Source organism: Astatotilapia calliptera, chromosome 16 (genome assembly GCF_900246225.1).
Source record: "Astatotilapia calliptera chromosome 16, fAstCal1.2, whole genome shotgun sequence".
NCBI lineage: Eukaryota > Metazoa > Chordata > Actinopteri > Cichliformes > Cichlidae > Astatotilapia > Astatotilapia calliptera.
The window spans coordinates 29,446,370-29,465,543 of NC_039317.1; the positions used below are offsets into that span (position 1 = coordinate 29,446,370).

A 19,174-nucleotide genomic window follows, 5' to 3' on the forward strand; every position below is an offset into this window, starting at 1 on the left:
TCACATTCCCGCCATCATCGCGCAGCTCAGCGACGCGTCGTGTGCTGCTCTGCTGTCAACAGCACCGGAGAGCAGGTGAATGCCGGCAAAACAAACTTTCTGCCTGCTCAGCAGCTACAGAAGCGACACCGGACTTTTAGAAGTTTGAAGACAAGCTCTCGTCATCGATAGGTAAGTACCTGCTCGGTGTAATCGCAACGCGATACGCTTTCCATCACCAAATTACAGACTAGCAAATTAGCCAGTTAGCTAGCGTCCGTTAGCTTGTTAGCCGAGGTGCTAACGTCGGCCTCCTCCATCCCATTCAGGGGCTGCGGACGGGCATACGACATTATCCGCATCCAAAGGGGCTTTTTTACTTTTGGCTAGCACCTTTTCTTGGAGTTGCCGGTTTGGACAGGTAATTCTGTGGGAGCATCGATGCCTTGAGCTGAGAGGGAACATCCCGTGTTGTTGTGCACGTACCAGTCGTTGGCTACCGCGACTCAGAGTGGCCGTTAGTTTGGCTAGTTTGATGGCAGATGCAAACATGGGCTTTTATTGAAGCTGCTAGCAAAGAAAATCACAAGGCACGAGCTGCCACACGCAGCCAAACAAGCTGTTTTATTTGTCAGAAATGCATTGCGAGCGTGCTGTCCGCTTTTCTGCTGCGAGATGCTGCGCTGACTCCTGTCAGCTTGTTTTGGATGGTTTGTACTTTCTTGTGACTTTGACAACGTGGGTTGCCTGCTCTCGTTATCTGAGCTCAGCCTCGGAAACTTTGAAGTTGCTTTCACCGAGACGACTACAGGTGATATTAGTGTTATTACAAAAAGAGGTGCTATGTTCATTTTAGTGGCTGCTTCTGTTCGTTAAGCTCATTATTTTCCTGCAGTATTTAACTAGAGTAATCAAATTCAGAACTACCTGACCATTGGTTTAAACTGCTCCTGCTGAACACATTCAGTTGTTATAAATATAATGTGCTCAGATTGTGTGACAGCGGATCCAATTTGTCTTTTTTAGGATTAGTTTGAGTCCCAGTCTCCCAAGTGCACCAACGGGATAGAAAGCCATGGCAACTGTAGTGCCCAAACTCTCCAGCGCTGGGGCTGTGAAGATCCGTTTCACCAGTCTGGACCTGGGCACCACCAGGTGGAAAGAAGGGACGTTTGAGATTTTGGAAAAGGACAATAAAGTTAACCTCTGCCTGAGATTCAACTGTGGAGGAGCTTCCAAAACGTTCCAGGTATTTTACTGTTTTTTTTGTGTTTTACTGTGTTTACTGTTGTTTATAAGACCCCAAAAAATGTCTTACTTTCACATTGGTCTTTATTATTGTCATTTTTTTGTTAATGTCCTAAGAGGTACTGATTTCGATTTTAGTGGTCCTTTTGATTATGATCTAGCAACCTTTTGCACTTCATCCAGATAGAGTATTGTTTTATCTGGGTCAGCTGGCTCAGAAGGTACTGTGGGTTGCCTGTTATTCTTGGGATTGTTGTGTCAATTCACATGTCAAAATAAGATTCCTTGGGGTGAGTCATGCCACCGCCTTATTTTGGTGTGTAAGAGTGAATGAGTTAGATGAGAGGAACGTTTTAAAAAAAAAAAAAAATGTAAGAATGCACCAGACTTGCAAATTAAACAGCTGATTTAAAAACAGAGAAAAAGACACTGAACCCTCATAATCCTGCAAGAAACCACACACAAAAATATTAGGGGTGCAATGATACTCGTATCAATATTGAACCGTTCGATACAGTGCTTGCCGTTCGGTACGCATATGTATCGAACAATACAAAAATATTAGGGGTGCAACGATACTCGTATCGATATTGAACCGTTCGATACAGTGCTTTCGTTTCGGTACGCATATGTATCGAACAATACAAAATTTTTAATTTATTTTATCAACTTTTCTTCTGACGATGCTGTCTGTGTTGAGAGCTCAGTGGATCTGCGTTCGACTACTCCGCCTAGGCTGCACTGTCAAGCGCAGATCCACTGAGCGCAGCACAAGCTAGCAAGACAGAAGCTAAGCTCGTTGCAACATGGCAAATTGAACCTCCCCCACCCTCATTCAGATCTGGCGTTTGGAACTATTTTGGTCTTCATGTGAAGTATGACCCTGAAGGTAAGCGCGTCATGGACAAAAGTAAAACAGTATGTCGGATGTGCCACGCAATGCTCAATTACATGGGTGGGAACTACTGCGTTAGCGCAGTTTGCTCGTTAACGTGTTGACGCAGTCCAGCCCCACGCACAGGGCGATCCGCGGTAGCTCGTTAACGGAGATTTGTCATGTTAACGTCATTTCAGATTAACGCTGACAGCACTAGTGGGAACACAACGAATATGACTGCACATTTACTCCGACATCATCCTAGTGCAAAGACAAGTGGAGGCAGACAAAAACAACAAGCACGCATGTTACAAACTTTACCTGAGTCATTTAGACAGCTGTTAGCACATGATTCTCCTTATGGGGACCTGATATGTTTAATATGCTGCTGAGAGTATACCCCAGAAGAAGCGTATAGTATAGCTTTTATTTTGGAAAGCCATTTGTCTGTAATAAACTCTCTTTTCCAAAGATGAGTGATTTCTCGATCAGATAGGTTTATTTTTTTTATTACTTTGTTGTTTCAACAACATTAAATTTAAAAACTACTTCTGAGTTAAAATATATATTTATAATTTTAATAAATGATAAATTAAAAAAGCGCATCGATCGAGAGATCGAGAGATCTTATTTATTTTTTTTGAGTTGCTTTCTCGGTTGAAAAGACTCCTACTAATGGATGGCTAAATGATGATATTTCTTTTTAAAGCATTACAGGAACAAACTTTTTAAATGGCACCCCATAAATCAGTCTTACATGTCTGATTCATGTCAGTACTAGAAGAATCTAAGCTGTCAGCTTTGAGGCATTATCCAATGAATGAGCAGTAGCTCTGCACTGAAGCCATGAATGAACCGGATTAGAAACATAATCTCACCCATGGCACATACCAGGGTTTGTTCAGCCCTCGGGTCAAGTGTTTTTAATGCATGCCTGTACTTCTTTTAGATGATCCCATATTCCAGAACTAAAATATTTCAGACTGACTGATGTGATTGGGTCTAAAAAGAATAATTAATATTACCCTTCCTCTTATTTTGAAAGTTCAGTTGCTGCTAAAACAGCTAGCTTCCTGTCCTCTTTTTCCCTACTAGTAAACCTCTTGTTTTTGCAGTTCAACTTAACCACTCCTATCTTAGTCCTTATTCTGCTCTGCTGATCTGCTGTGACCTGGTGGGTCACTCTGACCCAAACCTGCATCAGGAGATAAACTGGTTCATGGCTAGTAGGCCATGCAGGACAAGGACCACAGCATCTGCTGCTGTTTAACTCTCCCCTACTAGGAGTAACCTTGGATGCTCTTTTTTTTTTTTTTCTTTTTCTTTTTTTTTTTTTTTTTTTTTTTTTTTTTTTTTTTTTTAAAGATTAGCCGTTTCTGTAATATTTCAGGCCTGCTTATGGAACAAAATGCCTGGGTTTAAATTGGAAGTTATTAAAGGTGGTCTCTGCCTATGCAAACCACATATTTATTCAAATACTCAGGTGTCAAAACCCATCTTTATGGGCGCAGGGGAGGTTGTCAAATGTTGTTTTGATGGGGAAAGCGTTAAGACAGAGAGGCTGGAGTTTGTCTAAGAGATCAGAAACTCTAACCCATTCACACGAAGTTTGTTATTACTTTCTTTAATAAAGTGTGTGTGCCTTCTCTCGATCCCCTCCTACCAACACAATATAACTGAAGTTTGTAGGAAAGTCTGGAAAACTTGGAGGCGCTAACACTGTAATGAATCTGTCTTGCTCCATTGCTAGGAAAGTCAAAAAAATTGAACCCCCACGACTGTTATAATTTCCAAACAGACATATAAGAGCTTTTCTGTAATAGTCTGGAGCAAGAGAAGTAAAACAAAAAAAACTTTGTCATCACAGTCAAGTGTTCTGAGTCTCTTGTTACGAAGAACCTCACTCCTCAGATAGCATGATATAAGACCTATTGAAGAAAGTAATAGCTGATAGAGTGAGGTTTGTCATATAGAACTAGTTTGTTCAAAGGTATACTTTATCAACAAGTATGATGTGAGGAGAAAGATGATGACGATGATAATGTATATATTACTATTGTATGTAATAGTAATAATCATGAATCCGAATATTTGCTGTTCTTTGCTCTCAGCTGAACCAGAACGTGAAAAATATTAGCCAGAGTGCCAACCGCATCGTCCTGACTCTGAAGGATAACAGTGTCATCACGCTGGACAAGATGCCTCCACCTTTGGTTCAGAAGACTAAAGAATACCTTGAAAAGCTGAAGCAAGGAAAGCCAGGTAATGACACCCCTGCACATTAAAAAACAACAACAAAACAAACAAAAAAAAACCAAACAAAACTGAAAGATTTTTATTTTTTATTTTTTTGGGAATTAATCCTTGTATGCTCTTCCTGCAGAGAATGGTCACTTTTTCTCTGCAGCTTCATGTTAATATATTAATATTTCTTAAGTTGATGCAGAGTTTCAAGTAGGGATGTGCTCGTCTGGCTGACCAGTCGACTAGTTGTTGCTATTGTCACTAGTTGATAACAGATGTACTAGTCATTTAATCTATTTGGTTTACATTTAATTGATACCCAATGTTAGTAACAGGGTTTGTACAGGTGCTTGAAATCCTTATCCTTATAAATGCTTGAATTTTATTTTGTCTTTTCAAGGTTTGAAAGGTACTTGAATTTCAGATGTTGTGCTTAAAAGTGCTTCAAATTGTAAATGTATTTCATTCACCACAAATAACTATCTGATTGAATAGTTTTCTTATCAGATAGAGAAATAAAATTAGTTGCTAAGTGTAAAAACAAAATTTCTCCACCTGGGCTGCCTTGCACCTCTGCATGTCATCAGTTTGCTTGAAGAACAGGATTCATTTGTATCCTATTAAATAAACAAAACATCTGTAGCTGTCATGAAAACTTATGCAACAGGTTGTTGCGAAGTAAGGTGTGTGTTAGTCTGCTTTTAAATCTATGATCTGAATGCTTTATGCATCATGGCAATGCAGCAGTGTTATTTTTATTTTTTTTTTATTATTATTTTTTTTTATTATTTTCAGTTCAAGCACATAGATTAACTTGAAGTGATGCTGACTCTACAGTGTAACGGGATCATTTTTATGCTTTTTTTTTTTTTTTTTTTTTTTTTTTTTTTCCCCTGAACTTTTTGTTTATGCTGCAGTTTTAAAATCATCCCTCGGAAGTGCCAACTTCAGTGTGCTCGGGAACAGATCTGTGAAAAATGAGGCTAACCCGTCCGGGGAGAGACAGGTGATCAAGAATGCAATAACAATCTTAACTTAAACACATGTGGACAAACGTACATGTGTTTAACTTAATTCCTCCTGGTGTATTCAGACGACACTGAGGCGGCAGAGCGCAGAAGGCCGGGAGGACACGACACCGAGAAAACCTCTCGGCAGCCCGAGCAGAGCGGCTTCCACTCCCACTCGCACAGGACTGTCTGAAAACAGGCAGGCTGGGAATTTTTAGACTGTATTACACAGAATAAATTAAATTAATTTATGAATGTTTAATCCTGCCCCATTTGGCATGTGAATTATTCGATGTTTCTGTTTCTCAGGAGCGAGAAGAGAAAGCGACTCCTCACTCCTGATAACGACCTCAGTGAGGATTACCCAAAGGAAAACGACTCCTCGAGGTATAATCAGCACTGAATTGCAGTGCTGTTGGTGACTCATAGGATGACCTTATCTCTGCAGCCTTTTGTCTGAACCACTGCCTGTTTGTTTTTTGCAAATCTTGTGGCGAGATAATTAAAACTGTAACTGGTAATCAGTAGGTCGCTACTTTCATCGGCAAAATACGAACCTTGATTGATAGACTTTATTTTACTGAATTTGAGTAACATTTTTCAGCAACAACAAGGCGACTTCTGACCCCTCCTCCAGGAAGTTTCTTCTGAGCTGCAAAGAAAAGCTGAAGCAGTCAGAGGAGAACAGGAGCTCAGGTAAACCCAGCAGCACCACCTTTTTGTAATCTAGTTGCACAGCATTCTCTATGCAAATTTTTCCCAGACACTGATACACTCATGTGCCTCCTTAACTGTAGCTCCTCTTGGGTCAACTCCCCTTCAGCCATCATCTTTCTACGGCAGCCGATCTGCGACTAAAGACTACAGCCAGAGCCACTCTTTTCTGGACAGGTGAGTTGCTTCATGGCTCAATTAAAATGCAAAGCAGCAGCAGTTTGAACCTAGGATCAAGAATTTAAAAACAGTACTATTTGATACTTATTTAAAGGGAACCTTTTGATTGTTCTTCGAAGATGACTTCTACAGTACCTGCCCTCCATGCTAGCTTTGGCTTTCTGTGATTCTTCTATTTATAGATTATCTCCCACTTTGCTGATACCTGGTAGCTAGTAGCCATCATGTGTTTTGTTTCAAGGTTACAAACAGCTTCTAACTGCATTATCGCCACTATGTGATAGTGCATTATATCCTACCAGGCAAGGGAAAGTGAATATTTTGACATAAAATATAGTCACATAAACTATGATTTTTTTTTTAAAGATCTTAACTGTCTGTATTTTAGTTAATAATTTTTAGATAATTTCAAGATCATTAGAATACTTGTGAGTTGTGTTCCTGTAATTAGAAAGAAATCTAAACCTAGAATTAAAAGTACGTCTCCCAATTTGTCTTGATTGACTTAGATATATATTTATGAAGATCCGAAATGAAATCTTAGATAAGAAAAAATCAGGTCTAAAGATTCTGTCCCAGATCTAATTTCAAAAGTGAATTACTTTCACAAGGTTGAGCCAAGCTTTCCCACCTGCCTGCAGACTTTTCCAAGCTTCCTGCTAGACTGATGGTGGGTGCTTAGAGTGCTGGCTTCAAACCTGGGTAGGTTTTGATTAGTTAAAATCAGATGAAAGGAACCAGTCATCTCCTTGGCCCAGGTGATAACAGGGGAGAACATTTCTATTCATCCAGTGATTGATTTTTAAATCTCCTCAGGCCATCCAGTACTGCACAGACCCCCACAGCCAAAAGGAGCCTCATGCTACCGAACCACTCCACTCCCTTTAAGAAGGTACGACCCTCCTTGGACTACGGTGGCTGGAACAAGCAGAGGCCCTCTACCCTGGCACAGCCTCAGGCTCCACTGCAAGGGTACAGATAAGCCAGCTCCACTTGATATGAAATTAATTTGATCCATGACACCAAATAACAAGGGAAAAATCAAAACAACAAGCAGTTTTTGAAACTTCTGTTATTCATTTAAGATTTTCCAACCTGGGCAACACCTGCTACATGAATGCCATCCTGCAGTCCCTCTTCAGTCTCCCCTCCTTCTCTAATGACATGCTGAGGCAGAGCATCCCATGGAAGAAGTTGCCCATCAATGCCTTGCTCAGGTACTGTATTATATTATTATAGGTTGATAGTAACTGTTGTTTGTTAACAATACTCTGGATTGTTGTCATTTTTAACATAGGTGTTAAATGACACAGGAAGCAGTTTAAATGAACTTTGTTATGATCAGTGTCCTGTCTTCACTCTGTGCAGGCGATTTGCTCACCTCATGGTGAAGAAGGATGTGGCCTGTCCAGAGACGAAGAAAGACCTTTTGAGGAAAGTAAAGAGTGCCATCTCCTCCACAGCGGAGCGTTTCTCTGGAAACATGCAGAATGTAAGTTTCCCACTTAAACTCATGTATATGACCAGGTATGCTTTTCAGTTGAGATTGTGTGCCCACATATGAAAAGGGACAGCAAAACAAATCTTTAAATTGCACCTTTGAAAATTTAAGAATAATAGTGTAGAGAATAACTTTTAGTAGAAGGTTTATGTTTAAAGAGCACAGTTTAGAAATTAAACAGGTAATATAGGTTTGCTTTTCCCAGTGTTTTCTCTAACTTCTTCCTCTAGTCCCAAATTACAGTAAGACTGTTTATTATTAATGTTGAGCTCATTTTGGGCTCAGAATACCTGCTGAAGGACAGTCTGCAATTCTAATTATTATCTAATTAGTAATAATTATCTAATTATTACTCTGTGTGTTTGGACTGAAGATATAATGTATTTGCTCAAAAATTTCTCTGGTGCCACAGCTAAAAATTGAACACAGACTACAATACCAAAAAAAGGTGTGCATATACAGTAGTGTGTAGCACAGTAAAATACAATACGACACAACAAGTGTCCAGCGAGGTAAAATTATGTGAAAGAGGCTAAAAACAAAAAGGAAAGTGTTTTAAAAGTGATAAATAAGTAAAAATCTAACACAGTAGAACATGTAGAAACATGTGATACAGTACAGAGCTCAGCAATTCAATGATAATGTAATTAAATAAAAGCTGACTATAATGCAATCAAGTGACTTTAGAAAGTGTCTCAATTTCAAAGCGAAAGTAAAGCAAACATGAGATGGCACGCTGGTTCAAATTATGACTTTTGGCTTTCAAAGGAGGATCCCCCCCCCCCCCCCCCCCCCCCCCCCCATCCATTTCTGTTTGAGGCTGCCTCCTCATAGTTTTGTGATAGATGTGCATCATCACAACTCTGTTGTTTTTTTGTTTATAACATTCAATATTTAGTATTTACTGTTATTTACACTTATCTAGGTTGTTGCTTTGATCTCTGTATTGTGGTGTTCTCTTGTTGTTTGTTTCATTTTCTTCTTCTTTTAATAGCTGTTCTAACAAATTTTCTCAGTGTCTCTTACTGCCCCCCCTCCCCTCTGTTTTTCTGTCTTTCTCTCTCCCTTTCTTTCTTTTTGTCTAATAATAATATAGATCAATCAAGTGGACCAACATGGCATTGCCATACTTTCTCCACTTAAAAAAAATAAATCCGTTGAGCATCTTTCTTCAGACAACAATTCTGATTGCTAAAGTACCGACCAGGAGAGGCAAAAACCCCCCCAAACTAAAACACACAAAAGTTAAATCTTTCAGGCTTATGGTTTAAAGTGGCTGTGAATAAAATCCTGTTTTAAACCCCTACATGTTTCTTGTTTTTCAGGATGCTCATGAATTCTTGAGTCAGTGCTTGGACCAGCTGAAGGACGACGTGGAGAAGATGAATAAGAGCTTAACGAACGAGGCCGCCTCCTCCTCCTCATCTTCTGCAGTGGGTGAGAATGGTCTGGAGGGAACGTCATCGGCAGTCAAAGCAGAGCCTGGTGATGAGGCAGACACCTCGCGGATCTACACCTGCCCCGTGGCGGTCAACATGGAGTTTGAGGTGCAGCACACCATCACGTGCAAAGGGTGAGGCTGGTCTCCTGCCTATCATTCAAAACTCTCGATGAAGGTGAAAGGTGTTTGATTCCCTCTTTGTTGTGTTGCAGCTGTGGCGAGGTGGTGAACAAGCGAGAACAATTCAATGACTTGTCCATCGACTTGCCGCGAAGAAAGAAGACACTGCCGCTTCGCTCCATCCAGGACTCCCTGGATCTGTTTTTTAGGGTGAGTCACTGGTCCCGTCATCCTGATGCCCCCCATGTTGGATCAAAAATGACCAACAGGGTCAGAGGAGTGCACTTATTAGCTTAGTATGCGCAATGAGGCTCAAGCAGGAAAAAACACTGTAGCATTTTAGTTTGCAGTTTACAAACTGAGAGAGCCTTTGTGAGGAGACACAAAAAATAGAATTTCTTTCGAGACAAGCATCGGTTGGATGTAATTTCATATATAATTAGTTACTTTTTCTTTTTACAGATGGAGGAAATTGAGTATTCGTGTGAAAAGTGCAACGGGAAATCAGCGACTGTTACGCATAAATTCAGTAAACTACCCAGGTATCTACAGTCTGTTTAAACACACACAGTAAAGACACGCAATAAACACTAAAGATACAGCACATATGGAAAACATTGAAAGCATAACCAGCTTATGGAATAAAAAGAATTTAAGTGCCTAAAAACCTTTGTCTTCACAGAGTGCTTATCCTACACCTGAAACGGTACAGCTTTAACGCTCAGCTGTCTCTAAACAGCAAGCTGGGTCAGCAGGTCTTGATCCCACGATACCTGACCCTGCTCCCCCACTGCACCGAATCTACAAGACCCCCCATCAGCCTTGGCTGGAGCCCTCAAGCTGCCTTGTAAGATGGGAGAAAACATTTTAATATGCATACAAATTTAATTCTGTGTAAATACATTAGATGGCTGGAGTGATTTCAGTTTTAAAAGGCCAATTGGCAATGTTTTGACATCTCCTGCAGCCATGATTTTTCATGTTGGTTTAATACCCCAGAGAGGACTACATGTAATAAAGTCAGCATTTAGTTTGCAATTTAAAGGAAAAACATGCAAATATTGCTCCTTTAAGTAAAACTTAACAATCAGCCTAGAAGTAGAGCTCCAATAGCAGCAAGAGTTTTATTTGCCTTTGTTTTTCTCAAAGGTCCAGAACACTTAAAACGTCACAGTTGGTCAACTCGTCCACAGCGCCTCTTCGGTAAGTTCTGCAACACTTGCAGAGGAAAAATGACTTTTGTGCTTTAACAACCTCTTTAAACAATGTGTTATCTGACTGAAGGGTTTTCGGTTTGGGCTTATGAATTTATTTGCTGAACATGTGACTTTGTGTAGTAGGATCGTAGGGAAAACTTCCAACTCCAACTGTACCTCCATCCTTGTGGACTCTGACTGCGAAGAGGGGCCTAACAGGAAGGTGAGCGCGAGCCGCAAGCGACGCCTGAGTATCTGTCTGCCTGACGACGATGATCGCGCTGAAGAGGTGAGCATCTGCTTTTACACTTTAACAAACAGAATCCAGCCTCCTCTGGCGTCTTCTGTTGTGACACAGTTTAATGTGTTTTCAGAGGGGGGCAGCAATCGATTCAACAGACTTCAGTGGCATCAATGATGATGAAATGCTGGCGGCTGTGCTGGAGATTAGTCGCCAAGAGGCCGGGCTCTCTGCACCTCCTCCTCTGGATGATGAGCCGACAAGCAGCCCGGACACCGGGTTTGGGGACACAGATGCACATGACTTGGCCTATCACGCAGATCTGCTAGAAGCAGATAGCAAACAGCCCGCAGGTACTCTAACGGGATATTTAAGCAGAGACAGTATGAGTTTCAAATCTATTGCAAGATTTCTTAACAGCAAAGATGATGGTAGATGTACAGCTTTCAGGGGAAACAAAGTTTTTATTTTAGGAAAACATTTGCAAATTTTAAGAGTGGTTAGATTGGAGTTTTGGTACTTAAATGCAGATGTGTTTATTTATTTATTTTTGTTTGTTTGTTTTGTTCTGCTGACCACTAAAGTTAAAATTAATTAAGATCATGCTGCATATAAATGGCCAGAGGTATTTCGGGAAGGCTGCCAAGTGATCAGACTCACTTCTTGGAGTACTTAAACTTGCAATAGACTTTTTTGTTTTTTTTGTTTTTTAATACGGGATCTGCATCAGGTTTTTATTATATGTGACATTTCTAAGAAAGGCTCATTCATGTTTCGTTCCATATTCTCTTGAAAGTACATGCTGCTTAAATTGATTGTGGGTTTCTACATTCACATAAACCCTGGGTTACCAACAAATCCAACAAAAAAACCCAACTTCACGTATCAGGTTTGCTGACTCGAGTATTTGCTGAACTCTTGTAGATGTGCTGGACTCCTTGGACCTGACCATGGATGAAAACAAGGAGAACCAAACTCCAGAGAGTGGTCAGCAGCAGGGGGAGCTGGACTGGGTCCAACAGTACAATCTGGATCAGGAGAGAGAAGAACAGGAGCTGCAGCAGGCTTTGGCACAGAGCCTCCAGGAGCATGTAAGACCAGAGAGAGACTGTGTAGCATTTAACACATCTGCAGCTCAATTGTTTTCATATTTCAACACAGTGGAGACACTTTGATGCACCTAAATGGAAAAAGTGCTTACTTTCAGCTGCTGAAGAGAGAATGGTTGGAGCCCATCAGAAGGGATGCTACATTTACATCCCTCTGACCCAAATGGACCTTTGTATAATCCAATGTAACACCTGAGTTTGGTGCACCAGTTCTACCAGTGTTAGATGCTCACAACAATTTTTTTTCTAGCTTCCAGTAATGGTGACCTTCCATTTGCTGTTAGATTACAGTAGATCTCTCATTATCCTTAAATATCATTGACTACTCTGAAGTCTTTCACCAACTAACAGACCTGATGCAGGAAAATAAAACTTATGACATCATCTCTACAGGAAGCTCAGGAGATGAGAGAGGACGATGATTTGAAGAGAGCCACTGAGCTCAGCTTGCAAGGTAAGAAATACAATTTACTCCCAGGAATCGTCAGCACACGCTTATTTGACCAACTGTGTTCAGCTGATTTTTGTATTGTGATGGTTGCTGTTGATCCCGCTCAGCTGGCAGCAGTGTGGCGATGTAAATAAGACTGAACGCAGCCACTAAACAAAGAAATTTGACTGGATATTTGCAGATCTGTTTAGTCAGCACAAACAAATGTTTAAAGTGTTCTTTAATCAGACTCTGAGCAATGTGAAAATACTGCACCGGCGTCATCATCTCCTCCTCATTCAACAGAGTTTAACAACTCCCTGCCCGATCTGCTCTGCTCGGATGATGACTCTGGCAACGAGGATGTGCTGGACATGGAGTACACTGAAGCAGAAGCCGAGAACCTGAAGAGAAACGCAGAGGTATATCCAGCTGGCACACAGTGTAAAATGCTGCAGAGCACAAAAAACAGCAAATAGTTTATTCACCTTAAATACAACGGATGTATAATCACTATGCAAAAATAAAAACAGTGTTTTACAAATGTAAACCTTAATAAGGGGTCAGTTTACACACCACAGATAAAGTCTTAGATAATCTGCAGGACACTGAGTTGATTATGAATCAGAACATGGTGAAATACACGCACTGATTAAGAAACTGCAGAATAAGTTAAATAAAGCAGCAGACTGATGATAACTTATTGGTTGTGGCCTGCATTAACCTGCCTATGTATCCTGTAATCCACAGAGTGGGGAGTTGGCCAACTCGTTCAGACTCATCAGTGTGGTCAGTCACATCGGGAGCAGCTCCTCCTCTGGTGAGCACTTGTGTTTGTTTGTGCCTCCGAGTTTAGGTCCTCATGTGTTTTGACAGTGACAAATTATTCAGGAACAATGAAGATGAGTCAAAACTGTGTATGAACACTTTAAGGAACTGCTTTGATGTTTACGCTGCTTTATTTATATCCCTTATTATCTCAAATGTCAATGAAGAAATTGGCAGCCAGAAATAAAGTTTATTTATATTAAGAATCCTTAAATTATCAGGGAAAACACTGCTGGATGAAACTGTGTGGTCTTTACTTGGTGTGGGTTTGTGGGTCTCTTGCCTTTAGTTTTGTCTTCAGCAGTAAATTTTGTGAGAGCCTCAAATAATGGTCAGCACCTTTCAGCAAAAACATGATCTAGCCTGTCCTGATCTGATATTAGATGATGAATATTAGCTGACCAGGTAAAACAGAATTGAAATCTAAGACATTAGCTAACTTAATGGTTGTAGGTTTTAGGAGGAGCCACTGATAATGTGGCTATAAAAATGTTTTTTGTTTTTTAATCTTTCAGGCCACCAACACAGTGGAATTTTAAGAAAAAAGAAAAAGTATCATTGTCCAAACACTTATTTACCTGACTGTATACTAAAGCTAGAACCATAAAGTTAGCTCATGTGTCAGGCAGAGGTTATATTTGTCCAATAACTTTGGATAAATGCTGGTGACATCATCCTTGTCTATACGTGGATGGCGTGGGTGTGCCCTCTGTGTCTGTCGCTGTCGTGACTATAGACTTCAAGAACCAAATGCTTGCTCTGTGAACAAATATTGATAGATTGTTCCCCATCTTTATCTTCCCTGTAGGCCATTACATCAGTGACGTGTACGACATGAAGAAACATTCGTGGCTGACCTACAATGACCTGGACGTGTCTCGCACGCAGGAAGCAGCTGTCCAGCGAGACCGTGACCGTAGCGGATACATCTTCTTCTACATGCACAAGTGAGTGTGCAAGTCCTCCTGTCAGCTGGTTATAGATGTCACTGTAATGATGTGAGATGCCCTGCTAATAACACGCTGCTACCTTGTGATCTCTCAGGGATGTGTTCGAGCAGCTATCTGAGATGGAGAGATCTGGAGCCGGAAGCACCTCAGAGGCAGGAAGGAATGTCCTGCAGCCCCTCTGAGCGCAACGTCTTTGGACGCCCACCCACACTCAACCACAGCTGATCCTGTTAGATAAAGCTGCCCTGTGAATCCTCCTATACTACTGATTGCCGTCCCTTTTAGGTAGCCTTCAGGCATTTCCTTTTTCCTCTACAGATCACTAAAGGCCAGGATAAAAATAACACCTGATGATGCCGACACAGGGGCTGACCTGTCAAGACTCTTTCAGATACCAGAAATGCAGTTAAAATGTTCCGTGGATCAATTTTTGCCTCCGTGTTTTTGGGGCTGGAGTCTTTCTTTGCTATCATTTTATCAACGGTTTTGTAAGGTTTAATTTTGTTGTTTCTTTCTTAAAGACTTTTCTTCAGACTTTTACTTCAAACTATCAAACACTGGGCGCTCCTGGTGCTTTGTAGATTGTATGTTTGCAGACCCCTTTATTTCCCATATAAGCAAAATAAAGATATATTCTATGTTGGAGTATAAGCTATTATAGAATTTAGAGGGTTGTTGTATTTAGCGGGTACATTTGGTGCAATATTTGTTACTGGCACAAACTGGTCCATTCAAAACAGCTTTCTGTCCCACAGTGTGGATGTCTTCCCAGTTGCTTTTTGTACTTCATGTGCAACCTGATATTTTTTTGTGTGATTATTTCCATATTTTAGAGGTGTGAAAGAACGTGCATTCATTAATATTTAACTGAGCTTTTCTCAGTTGATCACACTTTGTTGTTTGTTTGGGGTTTTGACCTTGTGCCTCCCAAGAAAAGTTTTATAAATATGTGCATACAAGCTTTACTTTGGAAAGTCGCACAACCTTGTTGTTTTTGAATGTTTGTCAAATCTGAAACAGTGTGCAAGTCAGAGTTTCTTCTATAAAGCCAACAGATTTTTATATTTATTGCATATAGAAGGGGGTTGGTTTCTCTTAATTAGCCCAAAATATGAGCCAAGGCAAATGGAAGTCATTACTACTTTATAACCAGAGAAGATACAGTACCTGTTGCATAATATCTTTTATTTCAACACCTTTAGAACAAGTGTTAAGCATTTAAAGTGCCCCTGTTATGCTCATTTACATGGTTAAAGTGTAACTGTGGGATTAAACGCCTTATTGTTCAGGGAAGGAACCCGTTATCTGCTCCGTTTTAGTGCCTGTCCCTTCAAGGCACCTGTCTTCTGCTCTGATTGGTCAGTTGATAACATTAATATTCTCAGACTGACTGTTAAAGCTGTAGCCATGTTTGGAAGACGTTTTTACCTGTAAATACAGTCGGAATCACCTGTTGATTCTTTATTTCAAAATGTGCCAAACTCACTGCTACTAGGGCAGTACATCGTGATGTAGATTCGTTATGGACTACAAACAATGCCTTTTAGCAGCTCGGTGTTTTTGTTTTAAAGCAGTTTCACCCTACAAGTATTTATTCAATGATGGAATAAATAAACAGTGAGTGTTGGAGATGCTGGATATTTTCACTTCTGTTTGTCTTCTGGTCTATAACTGTAGGGAGATTTTATTTTATTTTTTAATTTTAAAAAGCATAAAAGGGGCACTTTATGAACCAGTTCCTGTCAGGCATGAAATATGTGGAATATTCTGTTTATTACTGGGCACCGACTGTGTAACTTTTATTCTGTGAAAGGAAAAAAAAAAAAAAAGCTCACTCGTACACATGCTATTATAGACTTAATCTGTACAGCAGATTATTCCCTCAAATTAGCACAACATGGCATTAATTTCAAAAATTAAATCACTGCAGACCAAATTTGACACAACTTCTGTCTTTATATTTGGGGATTTTAGGAAGTGTGCACTGATTAGCCGACTTCCTGTTGCACCACGCTGTGTTAATTCTCCAGGTGTTTTAATGTCTGCATTGATTGACGTTTCTTAAATGCCTCTCCTGAACATGCTGTCCTACACGCAGTGTAAAGAGCATAACATGTATTAGTGAAGTGAGAATGAACAGCTTTTTCTACCCTTCATACACAACCGACTCTTCCTAAAGCAGATTTTAATAAAATATTCCAATGAAAGAACAGATGTTTTTTGGTGTTTGAAACTCTTCAGCAGAGCTCACATCAAGTGTTTTTTCAGGAGGTCAGACTGTTTAGTGACAAGTCATTTTATAATACAGACTGTAGTGGGTGTCTTCAAATAAATATAAGAACCACAACAGTATAGAAGCAGTTTCCACCATCACATAGTGCAATATTTAATCTCAGGCCTGCAGGCAGCAGTCAGGGTCACCTGTCCTGACTGCACCTCTTCATCAGGGGGTCTAGGTGTCGGCCTGTGAGTCTGCTGTACTCGCTCAGGATGTAGTTTTCTCTCTGCTGCATCTGCAAACATGTTACACCTTTAATCAACATCGAACATCCAGACATCACACAGTTTGAAGTTCATAAATTTGGTATTAAAAAAAAAAGAAAAAAAGACTCAGCTCATATAGATCTACCTATGGATGACAGATTAAAGGAAAAAACTGAGTCTTTGTAGATGTGATGATGGAGGCATCTTCTAAGGACTTCTAATGGGTTGTGATCTTGTGACTTGAGCACAAAGTGTATTTCCATTTGAGCTATAGTCTGAGTGGAGGAATGAATTTGGACACAAAGCCACTGTCTCCTTACAAACCTCAGTCCATTCTTCCTCTGTCTCGTGCCTGTAGCCCAGCAGGTGGCAGATCCCGTGCGCAGTGACAACCTGAAACAGGAACAATGAAACAGTTAATCACAGAAAATGGTACTGCTGTGCTTCATTTGGAAGCATTGACGGATTACACGCATGAGGGACAGGATAACTTAAGTTACTGTTTCATACAGTCAGCGCTCCATGCAGATCCAGGGATTCCTCCTGACACTGCTTCATCACAAACTCCACCCCAAGGAAGATATCTCCAAGGTTCAGCTCGTCTCTGTGAAGGGGGCAGGGCAACTTCCCGGGCCTCAGGTCCTTAAATAAACCCCCACAAAACACACAGATATTTGAGTGGAGAAGTTACCCCAACCCTGCAGATTGTGTTCATGTCTTTCCCACAAGATAGCACAGTAGGTCAACTTAACCTCAATTTTAACTAGTTAAGTCTTGAGTAACGCTGCACCCTAGTGGTGAAAGTTAGTTAAATTCTGTAGAGGGTAAATAAAAAGAGGCCCTTTAAGGAAGCTTTCCAAACTGAGTGAAGTGATCAGAGAGATGTACTACTATGCTGAGCCTAGAGTCAAAGTTTTTAGTGCCATGAAGGTTGCTCTCTTTTATTTTATTTTATTTTTTACCTGGCTATATCACCATGGTAATATATGCCAAACAGGTAACCTGGTGCAGACCAGTAAGGTTCACAGTTTTGGTTTAAAATAGATGGAAAGCCACCAATTTCCGTCCCTGAGTGAATATTAAATAACATTAATATTAAAGGAGCTACTAAATACAAATAGATGCCCAAACAGTAAAATAATGTGCATACACTATCTCTCTTTCAAAACTCTTATTCACCTCATGCCGCTTTCCATAGAAGATAATATGGATGATTAGAAAAGGACACTATTAGCCATGATGCAAGCATTGGGCAACAGTTTTGACTGAAAGCCTTTTACACAGCATACGTGTAAGATCTGTAGAAATATTTTGAGCTTAAAAAATACTCTTCAGACTCATCTATGCCTAATGTAGCCATTCACACCAAAGGCATAATTTTACTGTACCAATGCCATTTTTTTCGGCCAAGCTTTACACAGTGGAAAACTGATACTGACACATGGCTGACAGTTACAATGAAATCAAATCAGCCTTCAGCTTTCTAATTGGGGTTGTTTTATTTCCCTTTCAGGATGTGGAGGGCCAGATTAAGATGGTTCACAGCTGCCTGTGACCCCCTGACTGTAGTTTGCCCTACAGCTCTTGATAAGTCCATTCAAAGGCTCTGCTTGCCCATGCTGTTAGATGGTGACATTGATGAGTCACAGAAGAAGCAGCTGGACGACAAAGGAGGCTTTTTCTGAAGCTCCATTTGGCCTTTGAAACTTTATGAATCTTTTATTGCACACAAAGCAGTGTAATAAATCAAAAACAGAAGAAGACGTCCAGAACACACCCCCACCACCACCAGATCTCCACTAACAGAAGTGTGTTCATTCAAAACGTTTAGCTGCCATGTTTACCTCGTAGAATGGGAAAGACAGGACATCCGTGGGTGTGTTCTTCTTCCTGTAGATGTGATTGATCTGCTGCATCTTCTGGTTGTCCACGCAGATGATACCCAGGTCGAACTTCTGGATGCCCAGTATGTGTCTCAGCGTGACCACGTCCCTGCGCAGCCTGGCGCGCCGAAGAGGCACCACCTTCTGGAGGTTCCTCAAAACTACTCCCATTTTAAACAGCCGACACGAGAAGAGAACACAGCTACGGAAAGATCTCGGTACATAGGTGAAGGTTACCCACTAACCTATCTCCTACCTGGCAGCACTTTATTGTCGGTTGGTGAGCTTCGCCGTTAGCCACAAGCAAACTGTAGTCTCCGAGGTGACACGAATGCAGTCCCCGGGAAGTAGATAGTGTAGTTCTTTTCTGGTTTATACAGCTCTGATAACCTAATTTACATTCATGAAATATATTCTTTCTTTTAATAGATATGGTCGCTTATCTGTTAACAACCGCCTCATTGGCCATAGCGGAACGAATGGTTTAGCATTACTAGCAGAAGGAGGACTGATAAGTTTGTCGGACCGGAACCGGATTTAGAAAAACGTGAGCCAAAAAAGCAACACAAAACAGTAAAAGGTGGGATCTTTTTTTACGCACTTCTTCGGGTATTCCTATAATTCTGTTAACTGGGGAACTTTATGAGCAGCCAAACAAACTTTACTAAGTAATACTTTCATGGTGTTAGCCTGTGCTAGCAGTGTAGCTACGAGTCTGTTTTCGTCTTTTTTTTTTTTT

The 19,174-nt window shown here is 40.6% G+C and overlaps 2 protein-coding genes across 3 annotated transcripts; one reads left to right on the plus strand and one right to left on the minus strand.

Moving 5' to 3' along the window:
• Window positions 1-13: 13 nt before the first annotated feature.
• On the plus strand, window positions 14-16,275 carry usp37 (ubiquitin specific peptidase 37). 2 transcript variants are annotated; one of them, XM_026143775.1, is made up of 24 exons: window positions 14-171; window positions 1,006-1,228; window positions 4,216-4,366; window positions 5,266-5,354; window positions 5,442-5,557; window positions 5,668-5,745; window positions 5,963-6,054; window positions 6,156-6,249; window positions 7,069-7,224; window positions 7,338-7,469; window positions 7,621-7,744; window positions 9,079-9,326; window positions 9,407-9,524; window positions 9,777-9,856; window positions 9,997-10,161; window positions 10,464-10,517; window positions 10,652-10,799; window positions 10,885-11,104; window positions 11,676-11,842; window positions 12,254-12,314; window positions 12,597-12,712; window positions 13,041-13,110; window positions 13,927-14,065; window positions 14,163-16,275. In XM_026143775.1, exons 2-24 carry the CDS (start codon window positions 1,055-1,057, stop codon window positions 14,248-14,250), a joined length of 2,880 nt encoding a protein of 959 aa, XP_025999560.1. In that variant the 5' UTR covers window positions 14-171; window positions 1,006-1,054; the 3' UTR covers window positions 14,251-16,275. The 2 variants fall into 2 exon arrangements, with proteins under 2 accessions (XP_025999560.1, XP_025999561.1); XM_026143776.1 differs by having other exon boundaries at window positions 10,655-10,799.
• Window positions 16,237-19,144, minus strand: ybey (ybeY metalloendoribonuclease). Its single transcript, XM_026143780.1, has 4 exons — window positions 18,397-19,144; window positions 17,063-17,194; window positions 16,877-16,945; window positions 16,237-16,581 (listed from the first exon to the last, which is right to left on the minus strand). The coding sequence occupies exons 1-4, from the start codon at window positions 18,604-18,606 to the stop codon at window positions 16,486-16,488; spliced, it is 507 nt and encodes a 168-aa protein (XP_025999565.1). The 5' UTR covers window positions 18,607-19,144; the 3' UTR covers window positions 16,237-16,485.
• Between the last annotated feature and the right edge of the window lie 30 nt (window positions 19,145-19,174).

Excerpts from the sequence above, each read along its gene's own strand:
- usp37 (XM_026143775.1), top strand. The coding sequence starts at position 1,055 with ATGGCAACTGTAGTGCCCAAACTCTCCAGCGCTGGGGCTGTGAAGATC. Across the intron at positions 4,367-5,265 it reads GCTGAAGCAAGGAAAGCCAG|TTTTAAAATCATCCCTCGGA; the intron begins GTAATGACACCC and ends TTTATGCTGCAG. Across the intron at positions 5,355-5,441 it reads ACCCGTCCGGGGAGAGACAG|ACGACACTGAGGCGGCAGAG; the intron begins GTGATCAAGAAT and ends TGGTGTATTCAG.
- ybey (XM_026143780.1), bottom strand. The coding sequence starts at position 18,606 with ATGGGAGTAGTTTTGAGGAACCTCCAGAAGGTGGTGCCTCTTCGGCGC. Across the intron at positions 16,946-17,062 it reads ATCTGCATGGAGCGCTGACT|GTTGTCACTGCGCACGGGAT; the intron begins GTATGAAACAGT and ends TTCCTGTTTCAG. Across the intron at positions 16,582-16,876 it reads CAGAGGAAGAATGGACTGAG|ATGCAGCAGAGAGAAAACTA; the intron begins GTTTGTAAGGAG and ends ACATGTTTGCAG.